Source organism: Ooceraea biroi, chromosome 4 (assembly GCF_003672135.1).
Source record: "Ooceraea biroi isolate clonal line C1 chromosome 4, Obir_v5.4, whole genome shotgun sequence".
Classification (NCBI taxonomy): Eukaryota; Metazoa; Arthropoda; class Insecta; order Hymenoptera; family Formicidae; genus Ooceraea; species Ooceraea biroi.
The window spans coordinates 16,645,295-16,666,238 of NC_039509.1; the positions used below are offsets into that span (position 1 = coordinate 16,645,295).

At 40.6% G+C, this 20,944-nt stretch overlaps 6 protein-coding genes across 16 annotated transcripts; 3 read left to right on the plus strand and 3 right to left on the minus strand.

Annotated features, from left to right (window-relative positions):
- Window positions 1-160: 160 nt before the first annotated feature.
- Window positions 161-2,042, plus strand: LOC105283457 (thioredoxin domain-containing protein 15). 2 transcript variants are annotated; one of them, XM_011346237.3, is made up of 5 exons: window positions 161-286; window positions 520-688; window positions 951-1,177; window positions 1,283-1,509; window positions 1,603-2,042. In XM_011346237.3, exons 2-5 carry the CDS (start codon window positions 634-636, stop codon window positions 1,955-1,957), a joined length of 864 nt encoding a protein of 287 aa, XP_011344539.1. In that variant the 5' UTR covers window positions 161-286; window positions 520-633; the 3' UTR covers window positions 1,958-2,042. The 2 variants fall into 2 exon arrangements, with proteins under 2 accessions (XP_011344539.1, XP_011344530.1); XM_011346228.3 differs by having other exon boundaries at window positions 173-390.
- A 143-nt stretch (window positions 2,043-2,185) lies between these two features.
- On the plus strand, window positions 2,186-7,674 carry LOC105283471 (endothelial zinc finger protein induced by tumor necrosis factor alpha). 5 transcript variants are annotated; one of them, XM_011346248.3, is made up of 8 exons: window positions 2,186-2,780; window positions 3,064-3,211; window positions 3,640-3,742; window positions 3,805-4,142; window positions 4,240-4,626; window positions 4,717-5,071; window positions 5,271-5,668; window positions 5,834-7,674. In XM_011346248.3, the coding sequence occupies exons 1-8, from the start codon at window positions 2,452-2,454 to the stop codon at window positions 6,380-6,382; spliced, it is 2,607 nt and encodes an 868-aa protein (XP_011344550.1). In that variant the 5' UTR covers window positions 2,186-2,451; the 3' UTR covers window positions 6,383-7,674. The 5 variants fall into 5 exon arrangements, with proteins under 5 accessions (XP_011344550.1, XP_011344559.1, XP_011344567.1 ...); XM_011346257.3 differs by having other exon boundaries at window positions 2,186-2,758; XM_011346265.3 differs by having other exon boundaries at window positions 2,186-2,559.
- Window positions 7,675-8,008: 334 nt separating this feature from the next.
- Window positions 8,009-10,846, minus strand: LOC105283438 (tyrosine--tRNA ligase, cytoplasmic). Of its 3 annotated transcripts, none has more exons than XM_011346216.3 (8): window positions 10,756-10,846; window positions 10,145-10,554; window positions 9,814-10,076; window positions 9,476-9,691; window positions 9,120-9,314; window positions 8,736-9,003; window positions 8,503-8,644; window positions 8,009-8,393 (listed from the first exon to the last, which is right to left on the minus strand). In XM_011346216.3, exons 2-8 carry the CDS (start codon window positions 10,516-10,518, stop codon window positions 8,280-8,282), a joined length of 1,572 nt encoding a protein of 523 aa, XP_011344518.1. In that variant the 5' UTR covers window positions 10,519-10,554; window positions 10,756-10,846; the 3' UTR covers window positions 8,009-8,279. The 3 variants fall into 3 exon arrangements, with proteins under 3 accessions (XP_011344518.1, XP_011344509.1, XP_011344501.1); XM_011346207.3 differs by having other exon boundaries at window positions 10,679-10,826; XM_011346199.2 differs by lacking the exon at window positions 10,756-10,846 and adding an exon at window positions 10,706-10,747.
- A 252-nt stretch (window positions 10,847-11,098) lies between these two features.
- On the plus strand, window positions 11,099-14,919 carry LOC105283324 (thioredoxin-like protein 1). Of its 3 annotated transcripts, none has more exons than XR_002193561.2 (5): window positions 11,099-11,399; window positions 11,667-11,946; window positions 13,630-13,913; window positions 14,208-14,471; window positions 14,711-14,919. XR_002193561.2 is itself a non-coding variant. In XM_011345981.3 (4 exons), exons 1-4 carry the CDS (start codon window positions 11,302-11,304, stop codon window positions 14,419-14,421), a joined length of 876 nt encoding a protein of 291 aa, XP_011344283.1. In that variant the 5' UTR covers window positions 11,099-11,301; the 3' UTR covers window positions 14,422-14,581. The 3 variants fall into 3 exon arrangements, 1 of the variants encoding a protein (XP_011344283.1); XR_894657.3 differs by having other exon boundaries at window positions 14,714-14,919; XM_011345981.3 differs by lacking the exon at window positions 14,711-14,919 and having other exon boundaries at window positions 14,208-14,581.
- LOC105283335 (mediator of RNA polymerase II transcription subunit 16) lies at window positions 14,593-20,938 on the minus strand. 2 transcript variants are annotated; one of them, XM_011346019.3, is made up of 13 exons: window positions 20,733-20,938; window positions 20,109-20,255; window positions 19,803-20,001; window positions 19,432-19,678; window positions 19,197-19,352; window positions 18,606-19,112; window positions 18,253-18,460; window positions 17,976-18,150; window positions 17,660-17,806; window positions 17,280-17,529; window positions 15,245-15,354; window positions 14,961-15,106; window positions 14,593-14,839 (listed from the first exon to the last, which is right to left on the minus strand). In XM_011346019.3, the coding sequence occupies exons 1-13, from the start codon at window positions 20,792-20,794 to the stop codon at window positions 14,719-14,721; spliced, it is 2,475 nt and encodes an 824-aa protein (XP_011344321.1). In that variant the 5' UTR covers window positions 20,795-20,938; the 3' UTR covers window positions 14,593-14,718. The 2 variants fall into 2 exon arrangements, with proteins under 2 accessions (XP_011344321.1, XP_011344312.1); XM_011346010.3 differs by having other exon boundaries at window positions 18,606-19,115.
- LOC113561729 lies at window positions 15,464-17,179 on the minus strand. The gene has a single exon (XM_026968753.1). It carries the CDS (start codon window positions 16,694-16,696, stop codon window positions 15,587-15,589), a length of 1,110 nt encoding a protein of 369 aa, XP_026824554.1. The 5' UTR covers window positions 16,697-17,179; the 3' UTR covers window positions 15,464-15,586.
- Window positions 20,939-20,944: the final 6 nt, after the last annotated feature.

Genomic DNA, 20,944 nt, shown 5'->3' on the forward strand with positions numbered 1-20,944 from the left:
TATTGTTTAACTTTAAATATTAAGGACCGTCTACAATAGCAGTATGCACTGCAGTAAGAAGTATGATTTCCCATTGGTCAGTTTTTGATATTTGATTTTGATTGGTCACTTGTTGCAGCTTGCTGCCATTGTAGATAGTCCTTTAATGTCACATCTCGAGACGAAGAGCGTCTTTCAGCGAAAAATCTAGTAATGGTAATGTTGTCCGCTGGTTGGGACCTCTCGTACGAAAGTTTATTTATACGTTGTTATTTCCATAATTTGTTTACATCTTGTTCTGCGTCAGGTACGGCACTATATTGTAACAAAATTGTTGAAATATTAAATAAGAAATTATATATGACTGTGACGAATGTTGGATATCTGTATTTTAATAAATTCAAGAATCAGGTACGCCTATACGTGTTCGTATAGTTTGAGTACTTTTCAATTTCATTAAAGATCGATACAGATACTCTGAGTGCTGACATACAGTTGATGTCTATTTTTCATATTTTTATGTATCATTTGTATCGTTAGGTTTCTCTGTCTTGTGTGTACCGGCTGCCTGAAGAAGATTGATGAATCAGTTGTCAAGATAAGAGATTGTAACTACAAGATTTTTCGTTGCGAGTCATACTGTACGTATACGGGATGCATTTGTTGAGAGCAATCTCTGTAGGCTTCATCCTTCCTTTCGTAATCTTGGGTAAGAAGCAATTAAGTTTGTTGTTACACGTTAATTCTTTCAAGTTAGTTGTTGCCAAAACTAATAACTTATAAATTTTCCAATATTATGTCACACCTGTCGTTAGATGCCAGTTGAGGTATCCGTTTAAGACAATCTCGGCTAACGGAGTCAGTTTCGCAATACTATACCATATTTACATACTTGGAAAAATGTCGATTTTGTAAACCGTTTCTTATTTTGGAGATTAAAACAAACTTTACGATTTATCTCCATCCACTAGTTTGTGTCGTAAGCAGTGACGAACTAACTGACGAACCCGTGACACAATCGATATCCGCCGGAGATGTTGCTTATCGGCAAGAGAACGAGCAGGATGTGAACAAAAAGAAAGAAGAAGAGAAAAGTGTGGAAAAGACTACTAGTGAAGCAGTAAACGTGACAAGTACTGTCACGACCAATATCACTAAAGTGAATTGCTCGTCGGAGAAGATTCATGGTCCCGTTGAGGTTTGACGATCTTAGCGTTACACTACTACTACTACTATTGATATCGTACAAGATATAAGATTTAAGTTCAAGATAGTAATTATTGCTTTCCTCTACATTTTGTAGATTGTTAATGCAACGAGGCTTATGGAATTATTGATTTTGGAACCTGGACCATCGAATCGCTCGAGAAATGACAAGGATGGTAAGCAGTTACCAGGAACGTGCGTTCTAGTGTTATTCTATGCTAGATGGTGCATATTTAGTAGCCAAGCGGCGCCACACTTTAACGCCATACCTCGTTCATTTCCTCATATGAAAGCTGTGGCTATCGATGCCATAAAGCACCAGAGGCAAGTTATCGGAAAGATCGTGCATAGACGTTTCTCAAGCGCTTTTTAAGCGTTTTGCATCTGAATGTAACTTGAAGACGATGGAAATTTCAGTTTCAATGCTCAGTACGGAATAGTTGGGGTGCCAACGTTGATGCTCGTTCACAATGGTAAACCTGTCGCTAAGTTTAACGATACTGCCTATACTTTGGAGTCGTTCGCCAAATTCGCGTCCCATCAAACGAATCTGCAACCGAACGGCTCGCTGTACGTTACATCGGCGGACTTTACTGGACCGGTTTCGAGCGTACCTTCCAACGAAACGGACTATTGCTTGGTGTTGTCATGGATCTTTATCGTTGCCTGCATGTTGTATTTCACGTCGCGTAGTAGATGGTGGCAACAATTTATTGAGCTTATTCAGAATACTTGGCGTGAGAGCAACGCGCAACATGAGCATGTCGATTAAAAGAAACAACCTTTATTGTTAGTTAACTAATTGAATTATTTATTTATTACAACTTTGTAAATAAAGGGAGAAGAACAAACGAGTATATAAATGTCATTTGCGTACTTGATATTGTTTAAACGGGACTTGTTAACACCTAGTGTGCGCGTATATCACGCACGTTATATCACATGGAAATATGAAATCGCTTTGTCGTACAATGATTATCTTGGATCAAAATTCGCGCTTCTGTGCGGCTCCAAGAAGCTTAGCTAACCTAACCTGCAAACAGGGTATAAAATACAACTACAGACTGTGTCGATGCGTTTCGTAACCAAGTGTAAGTTGGCATCATTGTGTTTGCATGTGTGTCACTTTTGACAGTGCCGTTGTTTTTCTCCTTTGTTTTGTTTCGTTTCGTTTTTACTTTTCACTTTGCCATTGTTTTTCTCTTTGTGTCGTCATGCCAAATCTCTGGGATGAGTAACAGACACGATTAAACTCGGCACGAGCGTATGACATGTCAGTCGCACACGGATAAGAATAAGGAAATAGCGTGCGAACCATCTATCACATGTTTGATACGCTGTTCAATGAAAACCAGCAATTCTGACCAGACTTTGGTAATCACGTACGCTCCTCCGGTCCTCCGAGTCCCATCACTGTTGTTTACTGCTGTAATGGCCGACTTCGCGATTCATTTATCAACATTTCAACTTCACTTTTGTGTGCGGCATTTGTTTGCGCTGAACTTTGTCTCCAATGGGTTTGTTGTTGCCGTGACCAAGCTGCTAGTGTCGTGGACCGCTATGGAAGAAGAGGGTTGGACTCGGCGTCGAATCGTGTAATTTCGCCAAATAATCAGCAGACGAGATGAAATTTCCGCGGATACGTTTCGTCACATCGAGTCCCGCGCTAGGTTAAACTACCTAACCGAATTGAACGTAGCGTTGTAAGAAAGTTGAAGCATTAAAGAAACGGTTTCGATTTGACTCGGAAAAGTTGATGGAACTGATTATGGGCTCGTTGAGCCTCGTCTGCCCCATGTGTTGTGGCGAAACTTTCAATAACCCACAGTCTCTCAAGTATCACTTGTTAAGCATGACGGACAATCTCTATTGCCCTAGCTGTTCGCAGCGTTCCGACTCTGTGACAGCGCTCATTCAGCATCTGGACAAATGCGAGCAAGATTTCGAGGACAAAATGAAGCCCGACATCCTGACGGACAAACTCGAGAAAGTTCGCAAGCACGAAACCAAAACGAACGTCTTGTCGGTTGGTAGAAAGAGAAACAAATTCACTATTTCGCGTAGGATGCAACGTGGGCGTTTAATCTTTGATCTATCACAAATCTGTTTCTCGTCAATTTCTATTCAGCCTAATGTAATTTAATTCCATTTAAAAGATCAGATTAAACATAAGAAATATTCGTCAACTTTTCGTCAAATGAACATTATTTTATCCTACATCAGTATATCGGTATTCGATGAGATTTTTTAAGTCTAACAAAATTGTTGTACTTGCAACGGCAGTCCTATTAGCTGTTACTTGTTAACGTTTACATCTCAATGTACAGAAAATCTTTTGACTTTGGATAATGATATTTCAAACTCGATTTAGAACTCGCGTTGCACGCTTCAGATCGTACTCTCTTTACGTGCAATGTCTCGAGCATGTTTTCTAATCGTAGTAATCGATTGCAGGAGGCTAGGGTACACCGGATGAATCGGAGCTTTCTCGCAACGATGAGTGACAGTGGAATCGTCATAGTGGGTGATCCGCAGACGATACGAGTAGATGAGAATGGTTCGTAGTCTTGTTGCGTAAGAGTTTCGAGAGTTGACTATTGTTTCTAATAAAAACATCAGGAGAGATTAAAGTCGTAGAAAAGACGGGCGCGGAAGAATTGCAACCGGATGAAAATTCTCTGGATTTCAAGATGTCGGAAGGGCTTTCGGTGAACAGCCTGAATGGCGGAACGCTAAAAGGACCGCAGTCGTCGCAAGGATCAATGGCTGTTCCCGTGTCGAGTGCCGATCTAGAGCGCGGAACGGCGCCAATGGAGAAAAGTATAATCGCCGTCTTGCCGGGAGGTTCCGAGTTTCTGGACGGTGACGCCGCTACCTTGATCGACATGGATCGTATAAACGAGACGGAAGGAATCGACGAGGCTGGCCTGTTGCGCGTCAAACGAGAATTGTGCGAGGTAAAAGAAATGTAAAAAGAGTCGAACGTACCTATTACAGCGTTTACACACGTGTTAGCAACGAGATACATGATTTTACGTTCTGATCCTTTCGCAGCTAGAGCCCGACGCTGTGTACAGTTGTACCAGCTGCGAAATGAGCTTCGACTCTGTTCTCGAACACATCAAGCAATTCCACGACGGTCAAGAGGTTCTCCTGGAAATGGCGGAACAACTGGATGACTTGGGGACGATGATGCCTGTGAATGCAGCAGTGCCTACGATGCCCGAGGTTACGGAAAACCTGGTGAATGCACGGCAACGGCAGACGATGAACACGCTACGCACGGAAGAATGCGTGGACAGCGAGGGTAGACTCTACACGAGAAAAGTCGTGCAGATTGAGAAATTCTGGGACCGTGTGCCGATTCAAGTCACGACGCAGTCACAGTCGACAAAGGCTCCTATGATCGAGAAATTCTTCTCAAACGTGGAAGGCGTTAAGGTGCGTGTTTAAAAAAAAAACGCGGATAGAAGAACCGTAGGTCCGTAGACGTGTAACGTGAATAAAAAGTTTCTCGTATATCGCATGCAGGTACGAGAGAAACGCTTGGCGACCGCATCGGTACGAATGTACAGATGTAATCAGTGCTTGCAACAGTTCGCCAAGTTGGGAAACTTTCGCGTGCACGCCTGCCTCCGCGGCAATAATCGCTGTGAGCAGTGTGACCAAAGCTTCGCGACTCCCAAGGCCTTGCAACTCCACGCGAAAGTACACGACGGTGAGGTCGATCCGAGTCGGAAAACGTTTGTCTGTAACACGTGCGGTACCGAGTTCTGCTCCCATAAAAGCCTACGATTGCATTCGAGAATGCATGCCCCGGTGAGAGCTAGACATGTCGACGCTCCCGAGGGGACTCCTAGCGCGACGTTTACTTGTCCCGAATGCGGTAATAATAATTCCTTGTTCTTTTAATTCAATTATTAACTTGTAATACATTGTAAGAGTAAAGGCCAGAGTTGAGCGTCGACCGAAAACGATTTTCAAATTATCATTTCGATTTCCGTACTCGTAATGCCTATTAATATCGTTTCTTATTTGCGTTTTCGTTCGCACCCTTAGGTTCTCATCACACTGATGTTTTGCAGGCAAAACTTTATCCGAGTCGTACAAAGACGCGCATATGACGCTACATACTGGCGACTCGGTCACGTGTGCAATCTGTAACAGAAAGTTTGATTCCGCGGATAGTTTGGCGATGCACGCGGCGGTACATGTCGAGCTAGCACCTCCGCGATCGCCTACTCCGATCCCAGCTGTCAGAGGAGCAGCGATGATCGCGATGGCATCAACCACAATGGCAGCGTCATCAACAACGACGATGACGCCCACGACTACGACGACAACCACGACCACGACGACGATAGAAACTGCTGATAGTCAGAAACCCTATCAGTGTCAGCATTGTGGTCGCAGATTTACCAGACCTCACGAAAAAGTGAAACACGAACGAATTCATACCGGGGAGAAACCACATGCCTGTGAGGTAAGTGGAAAAAGAATATGTAGCTTGAGAAACAAAGTACGTTATGTTGCTGTCAAGGAATGTCACGTGAGAAAAATGGACAACAAGAGAGAGAGAGGGAGGAGAGAGAAAGTTTCGCTCAAAGAATATACAATTTGTGTAGTCGTATCTTCTCTCTGCCGGTAGGTTTGCGGCAAGACCTTTCGCGTCTCTTACTGCCTGACACTGCACATGCGTACGCACACGGGCGTGCGACCCTATGCTTGTCAACATTGCGGTAAACGTTTCAAGGCATCCTCCGTGTACAATCATCACCTGTTAACGCATGGCGAGGAGCGCGCCTATACATGCCCGTATTGTCCAAAGACGTTCAAGACGCGTGTACAACTGGCGGGTCACAAAAATAGCCACACGAAGCCATTCCGGTGCACCGAATGTTCGCGACCGTTCGCATCGCTCTATGCTGTTCGTGCGCACATTCAGACACACAAGAAGGACAATAATCTTAAATTCAGTTGTTACGTATGTGGCGCGTCGTACGGTCGAGCGTTTGCTCTCAAGGACCATTTGAAGCAACACGGCCAGGATGTGCTGGCGCCACCGGAGCCAGCGCGGGAGGAGGAGGTACGCGAAAACTTTCTTCTTGGCGAGGAGGAGGTCGAGGAAGACGAGCTCGTCGTCCCGTCACCACCACTTCCCGTCGTCACGCGTTCCTCCGATATGGATACCGATTGAGATTAATTGTTGTAAACCGATTCTAGTCGAATCGTAGCGCGTAATCGTTCGTCAGGATCAAAAGATCTACAATGGCCGCTCTGTTGAACCTTTGCCGCAACTCCGTATGTTTAACTCTTGTAACGTTTGCGCAGTTGTTGCATAGACGTTGTTGCGATTTTTCTACTGGGACTTGGAACAAGTTCAAATTCAATTGTACGTAAGCGTTGTTAATTCGCGTTAATAAAGCTATTTTATTTGTATTTTTCACGTATACCGGACATAGTATACCGAATGTATCTCATCGTAAGTTCGTGGCTCTGATTTCAAATCGGAAAGTTCTCTTTTTGTTAAAAATAATTTATTCATCGGTACGTAATTATTAGATTTCTCGAATCGATTTGATCGGAATTGGCGACACATCGGAATTATGCGATACCAGGAGCCGGAAAAATTATCGGTCTCTCGCGAGAAAGAAATCTGACGAAGGCGCGCAAGAGTATTGAAGATAAATAATATGAAAATGGGTTGGCCTTTCCTTCAAGTGAGAGTAGAGTCTAGCATATTACTGAACGTATATAAATGCGCGTTCTTAAAACTACAAATGTTTAGGTATATTTTGTGATACGGAAGGACGCGGTTCTAGGAATTATTAGAAATTTGTATTATATAAATATGCCCAATCGTGATGATCAACGCGTTGTTGATCGATACAATATCCGCGAATATAATTGCGATTCGTTTCGATTTTGATAGAATTAATACTCTGATTTCAAGTATAAATCTTGGTAGCAAGAACGGCAAAAACTCTCGTTTTGGTATTGTTTCGCGATTATTTAATTGTGTAAGTGTACACGTTTAATCTGTTAGCCATCTGGCGATTAGCTTAATCGAACAAAATTCCAACTGGATTTCCGTTCAAATTTTAGAATAGTTCATTTTTTTAATTAAACGTAGTCTCGTTTGTTTCTTTCGATAATTCATATTTTATACGTTTTTAACGTTACGCTTATTTAAGTAACATTTGTTAACTGGAAAAATTCTATAATGAATTAAAATTTTATCTAAGAAAGAATTGTTAATCGAACTGTTGTTACTTCTGTTATTGCTCAATTGTATTTGTATTTGTACCTAACAATAAGTAACAAGAACAAAGAGGGAGAGAAAGAGCAAACGCGCGCTCTCAAATGATTCGTCATCATACAGCGTCATCGTACACACGGCAGAACAGAACATGGTTCGATTGTGTGTGCTTTCATTGTTTTATGTTTTGTTTGTTAATAAAGTGATGCAAAGTTTGTTTTCTTACACAAGTTGACTCCATCGAACCTGTGAGATATCTCTGTTTCCTTTTCTTTCATCTTCTCTTCATCTCTTTTCAATGTCGCGCGTTCTTAATTTTTCCATTATGGGTATGATGAGAAGCTAATAATCATTTAAAAAGAATTTAACAGCAACCCGAACAAATGTGTTGATACGGGATTGCTATTGCAGGTATGGAAGATGTACCGATGAACGCCACGAAAAATCCCACCGTCTCGCATGGCTTTATCCATTTTTGGTAGGAATCCGCGATAATATCAACCGCTCTCCTTGTAGATGTAGATAAACGACAGAACTATGGTATCAAATGTCTCGCGTCAAGAATCACATTTGGTACTGGCGTACTGGCAGTTGGACCTATTTATTACATTTGCTAGCTTCGATCTTGCAATTACACACTTTTTCCGATTTTTGAATGTACGCTAAATGCTGTTTGTATGAAAAAAAAATATATATATATATATATATATAAAAACAAGGGTAAAGCGTAAAGCAAGTAAAAGTAAATAATTAAATAATTATTTACTGTGTGTTGTAATTAATCGAAGCTGGTATATAACGTATAATAAGATTTTAAATACGTTATGACAATGCATTATTTGATCGGAACGTTTTTGAGAGTGTCGCTTGTTATCTTGCCGCCCGTTGACGTGAGCAACGGATTTCCATTCCATGAAGCTACACCGTCTGTATTCACCACAAGATCGACCTAATGACATTTGTTACTTCGTTACAAGAGAACTCGTATCTCGAAGGTTTTTCAACACAAGTGAGTAAAGCATGTATACGTATGCGCGTAAAAGAAAAGCAATACGTACCTGCAGCTTCTCCCATACTTTCTTCTTCGGATTTAATACATCGTCCGCTGTTCCATCTTCGTATCCCTCGATAGTAATTTTATCACCGGGCACGCCGTTTGCTGGAGGTCTTAAAGGCTCTACTTGTCTGGTCGGTTCTTCGCTGTACAACGTGTAATCAAAAATGAATTTTCATTTAATCGTCAGCTCGCGTTGTCGCGCAAAACGTTACTGTCGACTGTCGAGATATTTACGTAGAGGCACAAAGGACCATTCCATGTGACAAAATTCCTCGGAGATTCGCTGGCTTCAGATTGGCAAGGATCACCACCATTCTGTTCTCCATCTCGTTTAAAGGTACGAAATTGACTAGGCCGCTGACTATGGTACGTGGTCCATTCGGCTCACCCAAATCTATCTTCTCGACGTAGAGCGAATCCGCGTCAGGATGCTTCTTCACTTGGACTATTTTGCCCACTCGGATGTCCAATCTTGCGGGAGTAACTTCCGCCTCTACGGGCTCTGACCAACCGAGAATCACCATTACGAGTACGAAATCGATTGAGCATATGCTCTTAAATTACAAACAACAAACTAATTTTATCATTCAAAATCTAGACTTGATAAGACTGGTTTACTTTGTTTTTGTGGAGGTGGATAAGCTTTGCTCGCGAGTGACTGCAGCTTCGAATCTCCTGCAAATTCCTTTCTTATTGGATCTAAAAGTCTGTTGATGTATACCTCCACGGCGTTCTTCAGATCACCAGGGTGTATCTCTTGCGACGCGAAAGCGGCTTTCAAATCCTCGTACTTGGAGAAGGACACGTCGCCACCTGAAATTAACTAAGTATCATGAGACGGATGTAATTCAACTCGAGCATATCTATTGCTCTCCCCTAGAGCTGCGCAATGCTGCATTATATCTAGTAGGTACCAAATCAACCTAGTGCAACAACACTGAATGAATCAAATGGTATATGTATATTGGATATACCGAATTCTGCAGTCCTTGACGAGTTGAAAACTTCGCCATCCTTAAATAATGGGAATATAACGTGCTCGCAGAAAGCGAGGACACCGTTATCCGCGACATTTCCAGGCTCGCAAAAGGACTTCTTTAGTTTTTTCTTCACTGCCGCGGCATTGTCCAACAGATCGATCTTGGAATCCTCTTCGGATGACGACATTTTCGCGCCAGCCAAGCCAGGTACTGGAAAGCGCAAAGTCGGCAAACGTGGAGAAATTCTACGAGCAATCGAAATTACTTGATACATTCGAGCAAAACAACGCACGAAGGCTTCGGTTCGCTCTCTTCTGTTTTAATATACCAACTCATTGGATTCATCAGATGAATACGTTTCTCGTATCCCAGCATCGGCAGGTATTTCTCTGCAAAAGTGAAAATTTTCCTCTGATCGACACCACCGAATTGCGCGTCTACTTTTAAGTGATGTTCATCGAGAGCCTGTAGCCCCGGATAAAGGAGGCCGGACAACAGAGGATTGGAAACCTGTTTGACAACTTCGGCACCTGCCTTTTTTGCATCGTGTTCCGTTACCAACGAGCTCAGACGATACACGTCCAACGTATAATCCCTTCGAGAGAAGAGGAGGTTTCGTTACATTACTGCAGCAACGTGAGCAAGATTACCGATGTTACTTACTTGGATAACTGATAGTCTGTTCCTTTGACGAACTTTAGTTTGTCCAGTGGAACATCAATGGATTTCAGCATCGCCTTGATCGCAGCTTCGTAGTACCGAGTACGAAGCTCCAAAAGTGCCCATGGTGCCTTCATATTGTCCAAGTATGCGTGGAGATCCGCAAAGAGAATCGTCACCTCTGTTCCAGCTCGTAAAAAATCCGCTATCTTAGACATAGGTGCAAAGTAGCCGATATGAGGCTTTCCCGTTGTAGCTGTACCCCAATACAGCTTGAGATCACGTTCCTTCAGTATCTTCTCGAGTTTCTCTTCTCCCAGACATTCCGCCAAATTCCTCGTGATGAGTTGGTACTTTTCATTCCACGCCAAAGCCATAATCGATCTCTTTGACACGTGTGCCTTTACAGTTTCCTAAACAGATATATTATAACAACGTTTAACGATGTCTCAAGAAAATATCCATATTCGCTTTTCTACGAAAGTTTCAAGTACATGATACGATTATATACTGTATTAAATTTAAATGTGAGCGTACGAGATCGAGTTCTACAAATTATTTTACGTGTAAAACAAGTTTTAGGAACTTCATCATAACAATATGGGAAGATTAACCTCCTTGATGACGGAACGTCACTGTTTACCGCCTACCGGCCGCAAGCACGTGAATAAGGTAGATGACGGCGATGCGAGATGTGTCTGTCTCGTCTCATCGTGTAGCAGTTTATGGAAATTGCATGAATAACCTGACGAATCTGATTGGCTACTCAATTATAATGGCCAATGACATTGGCGCGATTCTAGGGATACCATTAGTTGTTTGTGATGTTTCTCACGAGTTGACCGAGTATATCTATTCGTGTATCGAACTGCAAAATGTATCATATCAGATTCTGTCGCGCATTCCCCCTACCTTTGAAGGAAACAACGCGAAAAAAAAGGATTGTGAAAGCAAATAAAATCCGAAAACAATACGGTGATACTGATACGTTTGACGAATTTCCGAGAGAGGTCTCCACCGACTTCTCGGATGAATTGCCAGTCATTCTTCGGTCGAATATTGCTCGAATATTTCGTTCAATTTTGATGACTTTGATTCCGTTTGTCGGACGGAGTGGTTAGTGCGGTGACTTTAATGCGATTGAGCGATTGATCGAAACAATGGGAGCAGTACGAATAATTAATGATGATCGCCACTTCCATGGTGAATTAGCCAGTGCCGGGCATAAGCTCGTCGTTGTCGACTTCACGGCAAGTTGGTAAGCAGTTTTAGGTTATTATTCACCTTGTCCATCGCGTATTAATCATATTCCCATAATATTCTTTCGAGTATACAAATTATAACGATTCCACTGACTCGTACGCGCGTTACAAATGTCGTCCCGAATCAATTCCACGTTTTGCCGACAGGATTTCTCTCACCGAACGATTTATATTAATTAAGTGCTTTCACCATTTGCTATGGGTTGAATTTTAATTGAGGATACACGTCTCGCTTGAGTTGTGACACCCGTTGAATTGTGCAGGTGTGGACCTTGTCAGAGAATCGCTCCAGTGTTTGAGCAACTGTCGTTAAAGTATCCCAAGGCGGTGTTTCTCAAAGTGGACGTGGACAAATGTGCGGACACCGCTTCGGTACAGGATGTTCGCGCAATGCCCACCTTTATTTTCTATCGCAGACGCACCAAGCTGGGTCAGTGTCAAGGTGCGGATCCAGTAGGACTGGAATCAAAGATCCAGCAATTTTACGGAAGCGGCGACTCCGATGACACGGAGGACTCGGTCACGGATCCCGTGTCTGGACATGTACGAACCACCGATAATGTCTACTACCATATCTTTGGAATGATCTTTCTCGCTGTGATTCTGTACTGCTGGAATAAGTACCAATGAAATACTTGTTATTAATTGTTATTTGACCTTTATTATAGATTACAAATAGAACATTGGAGTTCTCTTTTTTTTTTCCCTTTTTTTTTTCTTTTTTTTTAATACAAAAATTATATAACGCTATACTAGATTCCATATTATGCTTTTTATAATCTTGCAAGCTTACTTATTATTTACTGAAATTCATGTTTATCAATAATTCAATTTGCAACATCAATTAATTTTGTTTTTGAATAAAGAATGTACTCTTGCAAAGGTATTTTTTTATGCTTTACTAGGACGTTACTTTACTCGGAATTTCCTGTATTCCTATCGCAATTTTAAATTTACTAATTTATGAATAAATCGAGAGAAAGAGAGAGAGTAAACGAGAGAAAAGACTAACTTTCAACGCATGCTAACGAAATTGTATGACAATAAGAGTAATGGAGTGATCAAGACTACTTTTTGAAAAATTGATACAATTTACTTGAGTTAATGTTAGAAAAATCAAAGAATTGTGTAAGATTATCACAAGAGTCAGCCTATTGCATATCGTGTTTGATTACACGCAAATTGCAAATATCAAAACGTCAATATCTATGCTACTTTGGTGGAACATATCCGAATGTGAAAATCACAACGGATTTTGATACAGCTAAAAAAATGTCCATTTCAATTACAAATTTACATTACACACACACACACACAGTTTGTTGAGGGAAATACATAAACTTAATGGAAAGAACACCCCCATATCGATATTTGATTGAATGAAAGGTTTGATACGTTAATTAAGTTTGTCGTTTTTTAAATATATTGCCTGTAATTTGACCTTTTGTATGTTACACGTAACAACGTAATAATAATTTGCCTTTAACTGGTAATTTTCATTTTTCCAATTAATTATAAATACGTTGAATATATTGACATTGAATGTTGTATCGAAAATAATACAACCTTGGTACTTGCATGCTTGTTGATTTAATAACCTTCATCTGAATGTTCCCAACCAGTGACACGAACAAGTCTTTCAATTTTATACTCGCACAATAAAGAAATATAATAAGAAAATATACTGTCGATCAATATGCTATCAACTTTTTCTCTTCTGTTCGAATAATTGTTTTGATTTCATCAAAATTGGAAACAATTCAAAGAGGAAAAAAGAAAATTAAAATGTATAGAAAAAAAGACACGTTTCGCCTCTCGCAATCGCATCTCGTTTAATTGTGCAACTATATATAATTTCTCTTCATTTATATTCGAATAAAAGATAATATGGACGAAATTGTATTTAATTGATAAATTGTTTAGTTGCAAATTTTTGGCGAGATTAACTCTTGAGAAACGTAAAAAAGACTATTTTCGCATATATCTCATCGTTACGTGTCATCGTTGTTACGAATAAGTATAGAAATCATTTTCACATCCTGCATTTTGCTGCCTAAAGATGGTGAAATTGATTAAAGTTGATTTTAATTAAATATAAATTTAAAATAAATTCAGATTAAATTCCATTATTTTTCATATATTATACATCAAAGTTTATTTTATTTTATCTTACTGTGATGCGTGTTAACTCTACTATCCACTGAAGGGATTTGGCTCATCTTACAGATGGATTTGTCCAGTTTCATAATGAAACAACAATGCGAGTGCCTGAATGAGTCGGACTACCACACATTCCCTCAGTGTCTGAACTCGGACAGCGGATACCTACAGAGCGACGAGGACGAGCAATTGATAATGTCTATTACGTTCTCGCAACCCGTCAAAGTGCACTCGCTCAAGATCAAAGGGCCTGCTGAGAATGGACCGAAAAATATTAAATTATTTATTAACCAGCCGAGAACAATCGACTTTGAAATGGCAAACTCCAATACTAGTATTCAAGACCTAAAGTAAGCTTTGAATAGACATGTACAACTTTTCAATGTTCAAGGCAAGATATACGTATTCTCTCTTGTAAAAGAATCAGAAAGGTTCTCTTGAACATGCTTCTATTATAATTACGTGCAGTTGAAATATTTTTTCGAGACTGTTTCATCGCATGGACGACAATTGAGATTCGGACTCGTAATCCAGTGATCTTTTTGATTTATTAAAAAAGCGAGTCTCACTTGCGACGTTTCTCGTAAAAATCATGTAGGATACACGATGTTACGTGCATTTATACACGCGTAACTTTGACGCAGGTTGTCGGCCAAGGATCTCGAGGAGGGAAATCCGATTCCATTGCGCTACGTAAAGTTCCAGAACGTGCAGAATCTTCAAATCTTTGTGATAGATAATCAGAATGGTTCGGAAACCACGAGAATCGATCATTTGATTGTGATTGGTTCACCGATCTCGACTACCAACATGGGCGAGTTCAAGAGAGTATCCGGCAAAAAGGGAGAGAGCCATTGAGCGACCTTTCCATGACAATAATGACATCAAAATATCAGGAACTTGGATTTGTGCGTATTAACATTCCTCCTAACGTTTCTTTCTTTTTTGTTTGTTTTGTTTTTTGCGAAATCCGATGTAACGAAGCTTCGCTATAATAAAACCTGGTTCGAATGGAGCGTACAACTTTCATACTTGTGACATTTATTGTTAATTTAGAAAAAATTAACATTATTAAGTACAGCTTATCTTAATAGCTTATAATTAATTAAGATAATTTATTATTAATAATTGACACGAAAACATTTAGCAGGCAATCTAGCAGGCCTTGTGAATTCGCCAAATACCACCGCATCGACAAGCTCGTGTCCATCTTTGGTCCCAGGCCCTGATTGCCGCTGTCCGCGTCATATTTTGTACCTGTGCTTTACCGCCACATCTGAAAACACACGTGGCAAACATACGTACCGTATATATGGAACCGTTAAAAAGTAATACATTAACAATACGTTACTAAAATAGGCCTATCCACTTATTTCATGAGAACCGGTATGTAATACCTTGTACATTGCTTCACTAGAAGCGGCTGTTTCCCCAAGTACAGGTGTCGTATCGTGTCGACGATCTGTCCGCTGTGCATGCAGCTTTCAACGGGGTTCATTTCAGGCGTAAAAATGAGCTGTTCCGGTTCCACTCGGTACTCTAGCTACAATTACAAATTGCAATATTAAACAACTTTGTATACTTTGACGCGTGAATGAGTAGAAAACGAATGAGAAACGTTCCAGCTATCTCTTGCCGAAAGCAATGAAAATACTTGAAAGACACGACGGGCAATTCTTACCTGTAGCGGAAAGTTTTGATAAAATAAAATTGGCGAGACTATGGCAGTTATGCTATTGGCTTGATGCAACTGTGGGATCATGATTTGGTTTGGCAGCAAGCAACACTCTTCTGGAAAACAGAAAAGACCTTATTCTGGCAAAAAGGTTTCATTTTCACGAATCGCGACCTTCTAGAGGAGGACAAGGTAGTAGAAAAGGGTTCAAAAAGAGCACACTTGTTGCTAATGATATGATGTACTTTATTTACGCGGCATTTCGATTTTTCTTTTCGACAGGGACAGGGTGTTTTGTAAATGATTTCCCACTTGTATCGCATCTGCCACATCGACTAATTATAGCCATTACTCGTTATCCTCGGTAATCCAATCGGCTCGCGAAGCTTCTTGGAAATTCGCTTCATTGGATTCGTTAGATGGAATCTCCACGATCAAATCCACTTGTTCGCTCACACTCGGCTCGATCTGAAGAAATACTTGCGTTTTTTCACAAACTCGACTGTCGACATCCGCTATGAAGTAACAGGACTCTTGCTTCGATTCTTCTCCGTTGTTTGTTTCTTCGTTCCTCTCATTATTCACGTCTTCCTTGTCCTCTGCCTCTGCGTCTCTCTCGTTCTTTCGATCCTGCACGTTTCTCGTTGTATCCTTCTCCATTGCTTCACTCGGAAAGAAACGTCCTTTCGTTTTCAGCGAGTGCGCATTCTCGGCTTTCTCCGCCTCGCGAATCAGATCGATGAAAAACAATTCTCTCGGCGACATTGGTGTCTTTGGAGACATTGGCATCTTTATCTCGTCCTCGGATGGTGACACTGTCACTAATTTCAGATAATTCTGCAAAGGACTCTTCTCGACGTAATCACTGGCTACGTTCAACTCAGCTGTTTCGTTCTCCTTTTCAACGTGCACGACTCCAGTATCTTCGATTTCTTCGCCAGACATTCGTTTGTGTATCAACAACGGTGGTAGATCCTTTCTTCGCAAGTTTTCCCGATCGATCCTATCGGATATATCGTTCGTCCTCTTTGTCTCGGGAGACTTTGCGTCTTCGATTGACACGGTCATCTGGTGGGTACTTGTAGGTCTTTCCGCTACGTTATCCGAGCCATATTTCGAGATCACATTAATTTCGTCATTTTGTTTAACTTGTAAATACCTCCAAAAGATCATTAGTCCGCAGGTGATGATGATCCATGTTAGAAATGCGACTGTCCAGAAGAAAGAGGGCCAGTATGAAGGCCAGTGTGTTGTCAATGTCGATACGTAGCATGCGGCCCATGTCAGAGGACACAAGATGAGCCAATAAGCCAAAAATATGCCCAATATTAACCAAGGGAGCGACAGATGCTCATATTGTTTCAGCTTCGACTGTTTGCGAGTCTCACAGTTGCGTAACAGCTTATTTTCCTTCAAGACGAGAGAGTCCTTGTGTCTGATCGCAAGCTTGGTAGCCATTGTATCTTCGTTAGTGGATCACTTTCCGTTGATTTTTGCATGCAAAGCATATTACGCGTATACGATCAGAATATTATTGTATTTATATCGTCGCACTGCAGGAGCAAAATGCAAAACATTATTCCATTATGCCTCTGCTTCTTCTGATTTATGTTATCATGTTATTACACGACACCAGCGCGCAAAGTGAATTGTTCCGCGCGATTCAGGACGTGGTCAGGATGTGTTTTATCGGACTTCCTGACCGCAACTCACGGTAATCAAGTACACGGTGACACTTCAATTTGCATCACCATTGTAACTACCACGTGGTAAAGATTATAGCAAATAAAAATAAAATTTCATTCTTTTTTGGAGATAACGATTTCAAAAGTGCATTATATCAGCTTGTTTAAATGACTTGCCTTGTATGGGTTTAATTGAATATCATATAATATCACGATTGTAAAAAAAATTCATACCAGAAATGTTAGTTTTACTTTTTCTTACACTGTTTGTGCTTGTGGAGTTGGAGAGTCGCTTTGTCGCAATATAATCTGTAACATTGGAAACTTGAAAAAAATTGTAACACGTAAAAACCTACCGATTAAACCATCGTCCACCTGCTGCTGCTGCTGCTGCTGTTGTGATTGCTGCTGTTGCTGTTGCTGCTGTGTATCTCCGTTAGATTGCACCAATTTCGACAACAAGCGAAACAGCGTGGCCAATACGTCGAGATCCGCGCTACGAAGAAATACCGGAAGACAAGATGGGCGAAGCAATCCCCAGATGCGTATGATGACCAATAGTTCTCGAACGGTATTCAAGGCTTTGTGATCCTTGAGAAGTTCATACTGTAAAGAGGAAAAATTACACGTAAGAAAATATATTAAAGCAAGATTGTAATGATACGTTTCGTAGTCTCGTAGTCGCCATTTAGCATTTCACAATTAAGTGAGGTACAGGTACTTATCAAATACTTACACCGCCAGTCTTCATTTGCATTCTTTGTTCGGGTAATCTGGCCAACAAGTTCAAAGCCAAATCAGCGACCCATTGAATGAGTTGTTGTAACGACTGTAACGTGCTCGGCTCTACCGTAAATTCTTTCGGATCGAGATGTAACAACACCTAACAGGAATATACAAATAGGACAAATCGATTAATAAATTAATTCTGGGGTTTTCTTCATTAATTATATCAAAATTATATCTAGTTTTACTACTTGTGCCTCCACGATTCAATTCATTTTCAATCAATTTATTGTTCATCGACGTAAATGAAAGAAATTATCAATTACCTTGTCGACATCAGTGACAACATCCGTTATCACCGCCGCTAAACTTTCTGCTGGACCTTTGTCATGAGATATTAGATCGGATGGTCTCAGTAGAGATTTAAAAGCCGTAGCTACAGAGTGTATCATCAATAATGACGATAGATCAGCCGCCTTGTTCTGTCCCGACACGAGCATTCTGAAAATATTGGACGCAATTATTCTCTCTGTGACTTACGAGGTGTTGAGTAGCCTTGTGTCTCATCTATCGAGTCAAATCAAAGATAACCTTTAACTTTACCTGTATAATGACGTCTTGATGCATAAAAATTGAATGTAGTGATATTGCTGTGTAGACTGCGGTTGTCTGTTAAGGGAGGCATCTAGTCGTTCGCACAATGCTTCAATCATGGACAATCTCAGGCATAAGAGTACATCCAACCAATCCAATCCCGTTACCAAACAATACTCGAGCAAGGTACAGGCGTAGCTCAACGACATTGACGTACCTATGAAATCGCATGAATCGTCTATACTGCGGTTTCTAATGTTTCCGTTTCCAAGGTTTTCGTCTCAAAGAAATTGAAAAGTTTGCGAAATGTAACGCAAGGTGGCTAACGAACACGAGAAACTCGATACTGTATACATGCGTACCTGCGGTACTATCTGGCAATAATTTGTAGAGGTATAGATTGCCACGAGTGTCACACGCGAGAAGCACGCATCCCAGCCACGAGAGATCCATGTGAGCGATAGACACTGAACTCTTCAAGTATTTATTGCTAGGTTCATCTTGACGCCAACACATATTCAAGGATGAAAACGCCACTTCCTTGAGACAGTCCAAACGATTTAGACAATGCACCGACGAGTCTGCCAACGCTATTATCACGTAACTCGGAGGTGGTAGCGTTGTCACTATCGCTAATTTTGTAGTAGCTATTGCCGTGACCGGTGATTGACAACGATATTGTGATTGATACTGCCAAATAACTGTCTTGAAAGATTCCAAACTCTTTGGTTGGAACAGTTTGTGAACCGGTTGAGATTTCTCCCGCAACTCCCACACCTCTACGAATCCACCGCTTTCGCTATTCGCCGCGATAACCAGAGAATCCGCATCTTCTCTGACCACAAATTTTAGATGCGTCACAATCGTACCTGCTAGAGAGTCAAGTTATTGAACGATAAAACTACTACTACTGCTACTAGATTATCGCTCTGCAAATTAGTTTTCTATCTCACATGTATTGTCTTTGGATGCTCCCTCCTGGAGGAACAAGCTCGGCAGAGCTTGCGAAGTTATGGTGCACTTGTCATCATTTTTGCGCACTAATACCCTGTAGCATCTTACGGGCAGGCAAGTGCTACCACTGCTAACGGCGACAAGAAAATGACCATCTGAAATTGATGGGGTAAATATTAGATATGCGTGTGATACAGATAAATATTTACAAATCATACATGTAGCTGACAATACTTTTGCCATAGCACAGGTCAACCGCGGTTATACGGTGCCTCGTATTGCCAAGGCTCTCCGTCGAATAACAGACTGGATTCTGAAGATCCTTCGTGATCATGACTGCACCGACCATACCCGTCGTCGAGACCACCAACACGCCTTCAGCGGCTCTACCACCAAATTGTCTCACCGAAGGTGCAAACAATAAATGATTAAACTTTTCGCTGTAATGAATGCTGTCTTTCTTTTCTGTCACTAATCCTGTCTAGAGAATTTAAAGAAAATATATTAGAAAAACAAAGTAACAGCTGAAATTAGTAATGTTGATTTATTTTCGTCTTCACTAATATTTCTTACTCACTATTAAACTGTTCATTTCTTTTAATTACCTTCTTGCCATTATGGAACCAAGCTGCGCCTAATATATGCTCACCAGGAAAGTATGTAGAACCTACCAACGCCCAGTCATTTAAAACATGATCCTTAAACATCCATAATTGCACATTTCCAGCTGTGTCTGCTACTACCAATTTGTTACCGGGCAAATCCCATTCTAATGCGGTAATCTTGTGCTTATTTGATAGCACTCTAGAAACGTAAAAGAACTTGTGGTAAAACAAACATTTTCAAACATTTTCGATGTAAGCATTTGGATTATATTAAAAATGTGAAAATTTAAGTAAATTGTTACTTACTTGTGAGCATGCCATGGCATATTCAAATCAGCTACATAAACGTGACAACCATGAGTCTTGCCACTATTATCATCTAACTCTGTCATTGTAGTAAATGCTGCTATATTCCGACTAGATAAAGAACATAATGATTCTCCATTGTATAAACTGAAAAAATAGTTGTTAGTCGGGGAGTGTATATCTTGTCATGTAAAAGTCATGAATGTTATCATATTTGATAATACATTGATAAGTAGGTATATATTATAGTTTGGCAGGATCTTTTCACTGATTGATCATCAATGGAAATTTGGTACACTTACGCGGAATCGTAAATACCGCGATCAAACTATTGAACCAAGAGTTAAAATTTTCCATATAAAACATTGATCTCTCACCAGCCCTTACTGTCGATTACATTCAAAATACCTCAGGTATTTTAATGACCTACAATTCCCTTTATTGCGTCGAGTGTTAATTTTAATTGTCAATTCCATATTCTAGTCGGCAAAATACATATTTACAGCAAATTTCATTGAAATCGGTTCGTAAACTGCCTAATTAGTATGCGTTTACATATATGTTTACATCTCACTATTGCGCAAAAAACTATATATAATAGGAATATATTTGTAGAAAACGTACCATTCTTGATTCGAGAAAGATTTCGAGGAGATTCTTCTATTGATATTATATAGCAGATCCATTTTTTTAAAGTGTATTTAAATCAAAACTATTTAAATGAAAACTTAAAACAACACGCGCCGTAGATATCTAACGGACTGAAGCTGGACTGAGCCGGACTGGACAAGCGCGCACGCATGCACGGAAGTTGACTAGGGAATACTGCGATAGCA

Excerpts from the sequence above, each read along its gene's own strand:
- LOC113561729 (XM_026968753.1), bottom strand. The coding sequence starts at position 16,696 with ATGGCTACCAAGCTTGCGATCAGACACAAGGACTCTCTCGTCTTGAAG.
- LOC105283324 (XM_011345981.3), top strand. The coding sequence starts at position 11,302 with ATGGGAGCAGTACGAATAATTAATGATGATCGCCACTTCCATGGTGAA. Across the intron at positions 11,400-11,666 it reads GTCGACTTCACGGCAAGTTG|GTGTGGACCTTGTCAGAGAA; the intron begins GTAAGCAGTTTT and ends TGAATTGTGCAG. Across the intron at positions 13,914-14,207 it reads ACTAGTATTCAAGACCTAAA|GTTGTCGGCCAAGGATCTCG; the intron begins GTAAGCTTTGAA and ends ACTTTGACGCAG.
- LOC105283471 (XM_011346248.3), top strand. The coding sequence starts at position 2,452 with ATGACATGTCAGTCGCACACGGATAAGAATAAGGAAATAGCGTGCGAA. Across the intron at positions 3,743-3,804 it reads GATACGAGTAGATGAGAATG|GAGAGATTAAAGTCGTAGAA; the intron begins GTTCGTAGTCTT and ends TAAAAACATCAG. Across the intron at positions 5,669-5,833 it reads AGAAACCACATGCCTGTGAG|GTTTGCGGCAAGACCTTTCG; the intron begins GTAAGTGGAAAA and ends CTCTGCCGGTAG.
- LOC105283335 (XM_011346010.3), bottom strand. The coding sequence starts at position 20,794 with ATGGATCTGCTATATAATATCAATAGAAGAATCTCCTCGAAATCTTTC. Across the intron at positions 20,002-20,108 it reads ATGCCATGGCATGCTCACAA|AGTGCTATCAAATAAGCACA; the intron begins GTAAGTAACAAT and ends TTACGTTTCTAG. Across the intron at positions 19,353-19,431 it reads TGACCTGTGCTATGGCAAAA|ATGGTCATTTTCTTGTCGCC; the intron begins GTATTGTCAGCT and ends CATCAATTTCAG.
- LOC105283457 (XM_011346237.3), top strand. The coding sequence starts at position 634 with ATGCATTTGTTGAGAGCAATCTCTGTAGGCTTCATCCTTCCTTTCGTA. Across the intron at positions 689-950 it reads CCTTCCTTTCGTAATCTTGG|TTTGTGTCGTAAGCAGTGAC; the intron begins GTAAGAAGCAAT and ends TCCATCCACTAG. Across the intron at positions 1,178-1,282 it reads AGATTCATGGTCCCGTTGAG|ATTGTTAATGCAACGAGGCT; the intron begins GTTTGACGATCT and ends TACATTTTGTAG.
- LOC105283438 (XM_011346199.2), bottom strand. The coding sequence starts at position 10,735 with ATGATGAAGTTCCTAAAACTTGTTTTACAC. Across the intron at positions 9,315-9,475 it reads GTCAAGGACTGCAGAATTCG|GTGGCGACGTGTCCTTCTCC; the intron begins GTATATCCAATA and ends AGTTAATTTCAG. Across the intron at positions 8,394-8,502 it reads AAGTATGGGAGAAGCTGCAG|GTCGATCTTGTGGTGAATAC; the intron begins GTACGTATTGCT and ends AAATGTCATTAG.